Source organism: Ranitomeya variabilis, chromosome 2 (assembly GCF_051348905.1).
Source record: "Ranitomeya variabilis isolate aRanVar5 chromosome 2, aRanVar5.hap1, whole genome shotgun sequence".
NCBI lineage: Eukaryota > Metazoa > Chordata > Amphibia > Anura > Dendrobatidae > Ranitomeya > Ranitomeya variabilis.
The window spans coordinates 5,580,034-5,591,863 of record NC_135233.1 but is presented as its reverse complement, the minus strand read 5'-3'; the positions used below and the strand labels follow the sequence as shown (position 1 = coordinate 5,591,863).

General features: G+C 39.3%; 1 protein-coding gene across 1 annotated transcript; it reads left to right on the top strand.

The window, feature by feature from the left end:
* Positions 1-1,814: 1,814 nt before the first annotated feature.
* LOC143804120 (uncharacterized) lies at positions 1,815-10,308 on the top strand. The gene is made up of 2 exons (XM_077281876.1): positions 1,815-2,100; positions 7,318-10,308. Exon 2 carries the CDS (start codon positions 7,324-7,326, stop codon positions 9,970-9,972), a length of 2,649 nt encoding a protein of 882 aa, XP_077137991.1. The 5' UTR covers positions 1,815-2,100; positions 7,318-7,323; the 3' UTR covers positions 9,973-10,308.
* Positions 10,309-11,830: the final 1,522 nt, after the last annotated feature.

Genomic DNA, 11,830 nt, shown 5'->3' with positions numbered 1-11,830 from the left:
GACTGATCACAAAAATCTGATGTATCTCGAGTCTGCTAAACGCCTGAATCCTAGACAGGCCCGCTGGTCATTGTTTTTCTCCCGTTTTGACTTTGTGGTCTCGTATTTACCAGGTTCTAAGAATGTGAAGGCCGATGCTCTGTCTAGGAGCTTTGTGCCTGATGCTCCTGGAGTCGCTGAACCTGTGGGTATTCTTAAGGAAGGAGTTATCTTGTCAGCTATTTCTCCTGATCTGCGGCGTGTGTTGCAGAGATTTCAGGCTGGTAGGCCTGACTCTTGTCCATCTGACAGATTGTTTGTGCCTGCCAAATGGACCAGCAGAGTCATTTCCGAGGTTCATTCCTCAGTGTTGGCAGGGCACCCGGGAATTTTTGGCACCAGAGATCTGGTGGCCAGGTCCTTTTGGTGGCCTTCCTTGTCAAGGGATGTGCGGTCATTTGTGCAGTCCTGTGGAACTTGTGCTCGAGCTAAGCCTTGCTGTTCTCGTGCCAGCGGGTTGCTCTTGCCCTTGCCTGTCCCGAAGAGACCTTGGACACACATCTCTATGGATTTCATTTCTGATCTTCCGGTGTCTCAGGGCATGTCTGTCATCTGGGTGATATGTGATCGTTTCTCCAAGATGGTCCATTTGGTTCCTTTGCCTAAGCTGCCCTCCTCTTCTGATCTGGTTCCTGTGTTCTTCCAGAACGTGGTTCGTTTGCACGGCATTCCTGAGAATATTGTGTCGGACAGAGGATCCCAGTTTGTTTCCAGGTTCTGGCGATCCTTTTGTGGTAGGATGGGCATTGATTTGTCGTTTTCGTCCGCTTTTCATCCCCAGACTAACGGACAAACGGAGCGAACTAATCAGACTCTGGAGGCTTATTTGAGGTGTTTTGTCTCTTCTGATCAGGATGATTGGGTGACCTTCTTGCCGTTGGCTGAATTTGCCCTTAATAATCGGGCTAGTTCCGCCACCTTGGTTTCGCCATTTTTCTGCAACTCTGGTTTCCATCCTCGTTTTTCCTCGGTACATGTGGAGCCTTCTGACTGTCCTGGGGTAGATTCCGTGGTGGATAGGTTGCAGCAGATCTGGAATCATGTGGTGGACAACTTGAAGTTGTCACAGGAGAAGGCTCAGCGTTTTGCCAACCGCCGCCGCGGTGTGGGTCCCCGACTTTGCGTTGGGGATTTGGTATGGCTGTCTTCTCGATTTGTTCCTATGAAGGTCTCCTCTTGTAAAATCCAATAATAATATATATAATCACTTACATATGGATAATTACATAAAGAACCAAGGGTATAGGGAAAGTGTATGATACAGTTTCTGAAGGTCTTGTCATTTACCATCTGTCCTCTGCATGTCAAAAGCTAGAGGTGTTTGTGAAGCCCAACCTATATTTGGATGTCTAGTGTTATTTCTAGCCGGTAAACAAGTGTAACTAAGATAAGGAATATTCTGGAATCTACTTTTATGGTATAGACCATTGGCATGGAACTGGGTTACCTTATATGGATATTATGTAGGAGAAAATAGAAACCCATGAAAGCCTATGGGACGGATTTGTATATAAACCGTCTCTTCTCAGTATATGTGGGAGTCCTCATACCTTGAGCCTCTCTACATGGACGAACACATCATCACACAAGACCATATGTAAGATCAATGCTTGCTTTCATTTTCTTTTAAATCTAATACTTAAGATTTGTGTGCAATGAACTTATAATTTACTTTTTCTTCATTTTTGTAATTACTCTTTTTGAATGGACATTAAATGAGTTCTGTTTTATCCAAACAATTCTATTTTTGCTTTTCTTCCCAATCCTCACTAAGATACATTTTTTTCTAACATTTTGGCGAGCCTTAGCCAGATCTGATTTTTTGTCTTTTCTGTGAGGAATTTCAGCCTTTTCAGGGGGGAGGTTGCTAAAACACCTGTTTTGAGTTGTTAAAAGGCACAGAAATTCTACTATATCGTGTTACAAAAGTCAGACTGAACCTACACACAGAAGTGAGGATACGTGATGCAAGTCCCATATACGGAGCTCTGAAGGATCCATAAAGACAGAGGATCTTCCATTGACTATTGGACCAATCCAGGAGGAAAAGAATTTCCATAGGTAAGAGAAATGGAGTTTATCCATGAATACTCTAAGAAGAGTAATATACAGTTTCAGTTTGTTCATAGCCATACAAATGCACAATTATGGTCTAGTCTGTATAACCAATGTGAAGCAGAGAATCTTAAAATTGATAAGAAGTTTTTTTCTGTAAAAAAGTTGCAAAGGAAGCTGCAGAATGTAATGCACATGGTCCGAGTGTACAATAATTTAGTTTTTGATAAAACTGAAACACAGACACAAATATGTACTGTCACACAAGACATTGATCATACTGACATACGTGAAACACAAGAAGCTGATGGAGATTACTTTGACTGTCCAAATTGTTTGATATTGTCTGAACATATTGAACAATTGGAAGATCAAATTGATACCAGAACAGAATTATTGTCCAAATTGAGACAAGATATTAAAAAAAAAAGCTTCTGTTGTTACACGATCAAAAGACCAAGAAGACAATGCCGCATCATTTATACCTGACACACAAGAATTAGATGAATCAGTAGATTTACATGCAGAAGAATTACAACGGAAAAAATTCCATGACAGAGCTGCACGCATTAATCTAAAAATACACGATCAGTTAATGAAAATTGCAAAAGACATTCCAAAATTCAATGACAAGATGGATGCCTTTTACAATGCAGACATTTTTGAATCAAACACAGACAAATACAATCTTAATGATGAACAGAAAAACAAGATTTTCAAAGTATGGTTACCCTCACATATGGGAAGAAGGTTACAGACCACACCCAGATTAAATGAGAACCATGAATTGACACATAGTACAAGAGAGGACAGACTTAGGCAATTAAATTCTTACATCACAGGAGAGGCCACTCCGAATGCTGAAATTTTGGAACAATTAAAAACTAATATTAATGAGGATCCATTTGTATTTTTGGTAAAATTTGAGCAGGCCTATAGAATGGTGATGGAAATTGGGTCTAATCAGGAACCAACATCCATGATCAGATTTTTTGTGAAAAAGTTCAAATATTTGGATCCTGCCTCAGAACAAATGGCTAGTACTCAGCCATCATTGCAAGAAGCAACAGTTTTTATCGACAGAGTAAGGAGATCCATGAAGCAAAATCAGGTAAAGGCTAAAATAGCTGTAATTCATGGAAAAGAGGATAGTCAGCTGAAACTTAGACCCACAGTAACATTCAAGAGCAGAGATTACGTGGATCAAAGAGGTAAAAATACTACACAAAGAAACAATATCCATTGTTATTTCTGTGGTATACCTGGACACTTAAAGTGGCAATGCAGAAAATTCTTGAGAGCAGAATCAGAGACAGGTACACAAGGGACAGGTAATCTTGGAAGGGAAAATGGTCTCATGCCAAAATCATCCACCAGACCTTCTGCACCTCCATTACAGTCTAATGCCCCCACTCACACTGACAACAGACAAACACAGTCACCGTATGCACCATTAATCAGACAGATCCGAGAGATGACAGTTAAGGAGACTGAGTCCAGAAATAGAATGCCGAGTGTTTTCAAGAAGGACACTGGACTTCTTCCATCTCCTTCATCCTTCTGACAATCACAGACAATTCCAACACCTCATCCACTGGAATTTGTGACTCGAGTTACATTAGATGAATGTGGAAGACCATTTGTCAAGGTAAATCTAGCAGGACAGAATGTTGTATTTCTCATTGATACAGGAGCTCATTTAAGTGTCACAAATCTTGATCTGAAGCTACAACCAGATTCACCAGTTTGTACAATTGTTGGTTTTAGTGGAAAAGGTGGAACTAGAGCAACCTTAGTTACTGATGTGATATTGGAAATACCTAGTTCTTTCAAAACAGGAATTGACATTTGGTATTGTCGTGACTCTGAAAATATACTTGGCACGGATTTTATGCAGAAATTTGGATGGGTTGTTGATCTAGGAAATCAGGTGATCTGGAAGGATTCTAATGGTTGTAAACCTGTAGTCATTGATCCTAGTGATTATAGCCATGTTGGAAGTATTTGCTTAAATGATGTTGTGTCAACAGATCATCTGTGGCCTGAAACTGGTGGTGATGAGGTATTGACAGAAATTGTACAGCTTTTTCCTTCTCTTTGGGCTCAGTTCAGGAATGAAGTAGGGACCATGAAAGATGTAATTGTAAATGTCGAGGGGCGTGATCCCCCACCTCAGCGTCAGTATAAATTGCCTCCAGAATCAATTGAGTCTATGTCAAAGATCATACAGGAATTGTTAAAACAAGGTGTCATCCGAAAGGCTAATTCTGTAAGTAACAATCCTTTGTGGCGTGTCTTGAAGTCTGATGGTTCTTATCGGATGATATTGGATCTGCGGATGTTTAATAAACATACTCCCAATGTAGCACCCATTGTTGCAGATACTCATGACATGATGGCAAGGTTGAATGCAAAGGCAAAATACTTTTCTGTACTAGACATCAGTAATGGCTTTTTCAGTATACCTCTTGAAAAGAGTTGTCAGTACAAGTTTGCTTTTACTTTCTTGGATGAGCAATACCTGTTTTGCAGGTTACCTCAGGGAGCTCATTTGTCACCGAGCATCTTTCATCAGGCATTGGCAAAGGTATTGTCTAAATTTTCAAGGCCGGACTGTATTTTACAGTATGTGGATGATATTTTGCTATCCACAGAAGATAAGGAGTCACATGTTTCACTTCTGAAAGAGTTGTTTGAGCTGCTGCATGATGCAGGGTTGAAATTGAACACAAAAAAGGTCAAATTGCTGCAGACTGAGGTCAGATTCTTAGGGGTATTGTTGAGCCCAGGTAAAAGACAACCATTGCAGGAACGGATTGATGCAATTGCTTCTTTGCCAGTTCCAACATCATACAAGGCAGTACGACATTTCTTGGGTCTTATAAATTTTTCAAGGGAATTCATTGAGAATTTTGCAGACAAAGCCAGGCCTTTGTATGATCTTTTAAAATTTGAAAATAGTGAGTATTTTGGTCCTTGGGGTGATGAACAACAAACCTCATTTGAACAATTGAAAATGAATTTACAAACTGCACCTGCTTTGTCCACAGTAGATCCTACGGCTCCATTTGCTTTGCAAGTGCACACATCAGAGACTTCTGTGTCTGCTGTGCTGCTGCAGTTGCAAGGAGAAGAGTGGAGAATTTTGGGCTATTTTTCTAAGCTTCTCTCACCTGTTGAAAGAGGGTTTGAGACATGTGCAAGACACCTGGTAGGTGTGTACTTTGCAGTCAAAGCAACTGAACACATTGTTGGGTTCAACAAAATTACTTTGCAAACTCCTCATTCTACACTAAAACTTCTCTTTGAGAATAATATCCCAGGTGTGTCACATCAGAGATTTGCTCATTGGTTATTGTCATTGTCTCCCAAACAAATTGAGGTAGATTACAAAGCCAAATATGTTCTTCCTCAGTTGATGCAATATGAAGGACAAACTCATGATTGTTTGCAGTCTTTTCAGGATCCATGTCCATCGCTTTTCAGATGGAAGGCAGAGGCAACAGATGAACCAATTTTTGTTGATGGTTCCAGATTTTATGCAGATGGACATTACTATGCAGGATATTCCATTTTTTATCCTAAAAGAGAACAGGTAGTAAAACACAAATTACCAAGTCATTTTTCAGCTCAAAGGGCAGAGCTAGAAGCAGTAAAAATGGTGCTACAGCTGAACGAAGCTGATGATCAGTGTCCCATTGTAATCTACAGTGATAGCTCCTATGTTGTTAGATCACTGACAGATTATTTGCCAGTTTGGGAAAAAAGAGGCTCTGTAGATTCTTCAAATAAGACTCTTGTACATAGTGACACACTGAAAACAATTTTCAAAATAGCATCAAAAACCCCTAATGGTTTTGCTATTGTCAAAGTACCAGCCCATAAAAAAACTGATGATAAATTATCTGTAGGAAATGCTACTGCAGATAGGTTAGCCAAAGAGGCAGCCCTGACAGGAGAAGAAGTGTTTCAACCAGAGACTATTGAGCTTTTAGCAGTTCAAAGAACGGACACGCATATCCCTTCTTTTGCGGAAGAACAGGAGAAAGACACATCTCTTGTTGCTTCCCGGGTTGATCCAAAACCTCCCTTTGTTTGTGAAAACGGGGTTTTGTGTCATGACTTAAACGGGGAGTTGCGTCCTGTTGTACCAAAACATCTACAGGCTGAGTTCACAAAATATAATCATGAAAGTTTGGGTCATTTGGGCCAACAGAAATTGTTAGACATTCTCAGAGAGAAATTTTACTGGGAAAAGATGGAAGAGACAGTACAAAGTATTGTCCAATCATGTCTCATTTGTGCCCAAATTAATCCAAGACCAAAAGGACAGAAACCGCCACTACTCCGAACCGCACCTGCAGATGGTCCATGGTCTACACTACAAATCGACTACATTGGTCCGTTACCATCAGGTAAAAATGGTCTCAGGTATGCATTGGTTGTGGTAGATGTTTTTTCCAAATGGCTTGAAATTTTACCTGTCAGAAAAGATGATGCTTTGTCTACAGCTAGAGCATTAGTTAATCATGTCTTTTGTACTTGGGGGATCCCAAGAATGATCTCCTCTGATCGAGGAAGTCACTTTACAGGAAAAATCATGCAAGCCGTTTGTACTATTCTAGGGGTACAACAACAGTTCCATGTACCTTACCATCCACAGTCTGCTGGTATTGTGGAAAGGATGAATAGGACAATAAAATCCAGAATTGCCAAGATGCTATTGGACAAAGGCAATACTTGGGTTGATGCCGTACCTTTTGTATTGTTGAGTGTGAGAGGAACAACTTCTTCCACAACTCAATTCACTCCTTTTGAACTAATGACAGGAAGAAAAATGCCATTGATTTTTCCACATGAACCATTTTTGTCTACATCTCAAAAAGATGCTGTTGCAAGGTCCAAATGGTTGCAATTGTTGCAGGAAAATTTGAAAACAATTCTTCCTCATGCTGCATCAAGAATGCAGAGAATGGAGCCACCATATGAGTCTAAATTCAAAAAAGGGGCTCAGGTGATGATCAAAACTTTCAGGAAGAATGGACCTTGGGAAAGTAACTGGGAAGGTCCCTTTGATATCATTGAAACCATGGGACAAGTTATGATTCTTGTGCAACGAGCATCAAACGTGGTTAAAAATACCCGCAGGCAACAAAGAGTGTGGGTACATGTTGATCAATGCAAATTGTATATTGCAAAATAATGATACTGCATTTCTTTTAGGAAGAAATGAATTCCAATAAGAGCTGGAATACGGAACACCATGACCTTGATGGAAGGGATTCAACACCAATCCTTCGAGAAAAGACGACAGTTCCCAGGAAAAGTTACTATCTGATGGGAATCGCATTTCTGCTGCTATGTACTATTTCAACTGTGATCTACGCAGAAGACATCTTACATCGTGAAACAGACACTAGTGAAGTGAATGAACCTTTCAGAAGAACTCTACATTCGAGGAAACCAAGAGGATCAAGTTTACAAAACCTTAAAGATGAAGACATACCAGACAATTCAGTAGATATTACTGGAAACATCTGCATGGGTTATGGGGTGAAATGCTGTATTGAGCTACACTTCATACACGACACTGACATAATATTACATGCTACTACAGGACCTAAGGCTGGGTTTATACAGTTACAAGGAGATTATGTACACAATAATAAGACGGGTACATGGGAATGTAATCCTACAGATGTGTTATACTGGAATATAGAGATAAGAGGTGAAGAGAAAGCTGTGTGGTCAGGAGATATTACAAATGATATGATCACAAAAGGGAAAGTTGGAACATCCAAAACAGATATTTGGTTGAAAACACAACTTTTTGGGAAAACTTTAGATCCTTCATTACTTTCTATTACAGAAGGAGACGAAGATTGGGTAAAAACATGGAACTTCCAGATAACTAGAGAACCAGTACAAGTACAGGTATCTGTAATTTTTACAGTAACTAATACTATAGTTCCAGAAGTAAGGGTTACACCACAAACAGTACATAGCCAAGAAAATATGTCTCCTTTGTCATTAAAATGCAACACAAGGTTAGAGTTACCTTCGGAATCTCTGTTAACCTGGACCAAAGATAATTTATTTTTGGGAAGTTTTGCAAGTGGTCCAACAAATGTTATACACAGAGGTCAATCCGGAAATGTGAGATGGTTGAATAAGAATTTTATTTTTTCTGTAGATAATCCATCTCCTAAGGATTCTGGACTTTACCAATGTTGCGTTTTAACGAAAAATAATTACAAACAATGCAAAAATGTAAATGTAAATATATGGTCAGCAGTGGATAATGTTTGCACACAGACAAGATTCCAACCATCTACTCCTTTCCAAATTAACCAATTCCAATCTAAACCTATATTACGAGATGGAGTGTTTATGACTATGATATGGACTTTTAACATGTCTAATTGGAAAATTTCTTCTAGATATCCTCAATGTCAATCACATCTCATTAATATGGAAATAGGAATAGAACAATGGTTTGGGAAAAGAACTCCAACACAAGTTAGAAGTAAGAGGGGAGTGTTGGAAGGTATTTTGGGGGGATTAGGTACAGTAGGAAGTCTAATTAACACTATGGACATACATACACTTAAATCAGATTTGGAAAATATTGGGTATATCGGAGGTAAAGGAGTAAAGATTCAGAAAAGTTTGAATCAAGTTCTTGAGAAAATGGTTTTGACTACTGCTTCTGTATTGGGGTCTTCTGTATCACATCTACAAGATGCTACTTTAGCATTAATAGAAAGTGAACAGGAATCTCAAGTGGCCAAAACATGTCTAGAAATTCAGATTGAATATTCCACCAATCTAGAAATGATTGCACAAGCCTTACAAAGTGGAATTACTCCTTTAGGACTAATGAGAAATTTGCCTACAGAATATAGTTTTGCATTAAATCATACAGATTTGTGGGTAAATAAGTGGTTAGGATGTGACCAGGATATTTGTGTAGGAACATCACTGATTCCAGTGTCGGGAAGAGAAGAAACCCTGGTTCCTATAACTGTTCTGGGAATTCCTGTTAGTCACACACAATTGCTATATTATCAATTACAGTACACAGATTTTGCATTTGACGGAACAAACACTGAACAGTTGGACATTTCTTCATGTTTAAATTTTGTTTCTAAGGTAATGTGTTTACCTGGACAGGATAAAGTCCTTTATCATTCGTGTTTCCATAATCATACCTCATGTCATGCCAGAGTGGAGAATGTACACACGATCCATGACTTGGTGACACCAGTAAGCGCTAATAAGATTTGTTTCCAAGTTATGTCAGAGAAAGAAGTGGTTTCTGCATACTTTCCATCTTGTATACATGCTGAAAATCTGACAATAGGTTTATATTGTATTGAGGGAAATGTGAAAACTCTCTCAAAGAAGGAAGGAAGTATTAATATTACATTAATAAGTTCAAGAAACCTAAAAATCCTTCCAATACAGTTCAATTTGTCCCAAATAAATAATTTTCCTTGGAATATGTGGACAAATGAGATAAAGAAAGACAAGGGTTTGTTAAATTTGTTAACAAAACAATTAAAAGAAGCTGAAATTGTATTCAGACATGAGCAAGGGAATTTAAATGATATTGAACATGAATGGACGAGTATGTCAGGCTCATCTTGGTGGAAAAATTTAGGAAAATCAGTAACTAGTTGGTCACAGTCTTCAACGAAGATGGCAGTAGGAAATGTATTATCTAATCCGATTGTTATTATATTTATTATAGTTTTGCTGTGTATAATATATCAAATAGTTATTATGTGTAAAATTAAGAACATTTATAAAAAGATAAAGACAGAAATGAAAAAGGAAGATGACATTTTAAGAGAAATGCTGAAAAGAAAAATATAATTCTCTAATCTAATTTTAGTTTTCAAAACTCAGGTGACATTCGAGACAGATGTTAATACAAGGTTTTCAGAATAAAGAATGAATGTGATACGAATGGTGAGAGAAAGATTTTAGGGTTAATTATGATATTCTCAAATCATAATCAGGGGGGAATGTAAAACCCAATAATAATATATATAATCACTTACATATGGATAATTACATGAAATCATATAAAGAACCAAGGGTATAGGGAAAGTGTATGATACAGTTTCTGAAGGTCTTGTCATTGACCATCTGTCCTCTGCATGTCAAAAGCTAGAGGGTGTTTGTGAAGCCCAACCTATATTTGGATGTCTAGCGTTATTTCTAGCCGGTAAACAAGTGTAACTAAGATAAGGAATATTCTGGAATCTACTTTTATGGTATAGACCATTGGCATGGAACTGGGTTACCTTATATGGATATTATGTAGGAGAAAATAGAAACCCATGAAAGCCTATGGGACGGATTTGTATATAAACCGTCTCTTCTCAGTATATGTGGGAGTCCTCATACCTTGAGCCTCTCTACATGGACGAACACATCATCACACAAGACCATATGTAAGATCAATGCTTGCTTTCATTTTCTTTTAAATCTAATACTTAAGATTTGTGTGCAATGAACTTATAATTTACTTTTTCTTCATTTTTGTAATCACTCTTTTTGAATGGACATTAAATGAGTTCTGTTTTATCCACACAATTCTATTTTTGCTTTTCTTCTCAATCCTCACTAAGATACATTTTTTCTAACACCTCTCCCAAATTTAAGCCTCGCTTCATTGGTCCTTACAAGATATTGGAAATCCTTAATCCTGTATCCTTTCGCCTGGATCTTCCGGTGTCGTTTGCCATTCACAACGTATTTCATAGGTCCTTGTTGCGGCGGTACGTTGTGCCTGTGGTCCCTTCTGCGGAGCCTCCTGCTCCGGTGTTGGTTGAGGGCGAGTTGGAGTACGTGGTGGAGAAGATCTTAGATTCTCGTCTCTCCAGGCGGAGGCTTCAGTACTTGGTCAAGTGGAAGGGCTATGGTCAGGAGGATAATTCCAGGGTAGTCGCCTCTGATGTGCATGCGGCCAATTTGGTTCGTGCCTTTCACGCCGCTCATCCTGATCGTCCTGGTGGTCTTGGTGAGGGTTCGGTGACCCCTCACTAAGGGGGGGGGTACTGTTGTGAATTTGCTTTTTGGCTCCCTCTAGTGGTTACTAGTGATTTGACTCTGGGTATGTCAGTCATCCCTTGTATGCTCACCTGGGCCGTTAGTTCAGGGGTGTTGCTATATAAGCTCCCTGGACCTTCAGTTCAATGCCTGGCAACGTTGTAATCAGAGCTAATCTGTTGTGCTCTTGTCTACTGATCCTGGTTCCTGCTAGATTAAGCTAAGTCTGCTTTCTTGCTTTTTGCTATTTGTTTTTGTTTGCATTTTTGTCCAGCTTGTACATAATCTGTATCCTAACCTTGCTGGAAGCTCTAGGGAGGCTGGAGTTCTCCCCCCGGGCCGTTAGACGGTTCGGGGGTTCTTGAATTTCCAGTGTGGAATTTTGATAGGGTTTTCGTTGACCATATAAGTTATCTTACTACATTCTGCTATTAGTAAGTGGGCCTCTCTTTGCTAAACCTAGTTCATCTCTGTGTTTGTCATTTCCTCTTACCTCACCGTTGTTATTTGTGGGGGGCTTGTATCCAACTTTTGGGGTCTATTATCTGGAGGCAAGAGAGGTCTTTGTTTTCCTCTTCTAGGGGTAGTTAGTCCTCCGGCTGGCGCGAGACATCTAGCGACCAACGTAGGCATGTTCCCCGGCTACTTCTAGTGTTGGCGTTAGGAGTAGATATAT

Coding starts and splice junctions, on each gene's coding strand:
- LOC143804120 (XM_077281876.1), top strand. CDS start 7,324: ATGAATTCCAATAAGAGCTGGAATACGGAACACCATGACCTTGATGGA.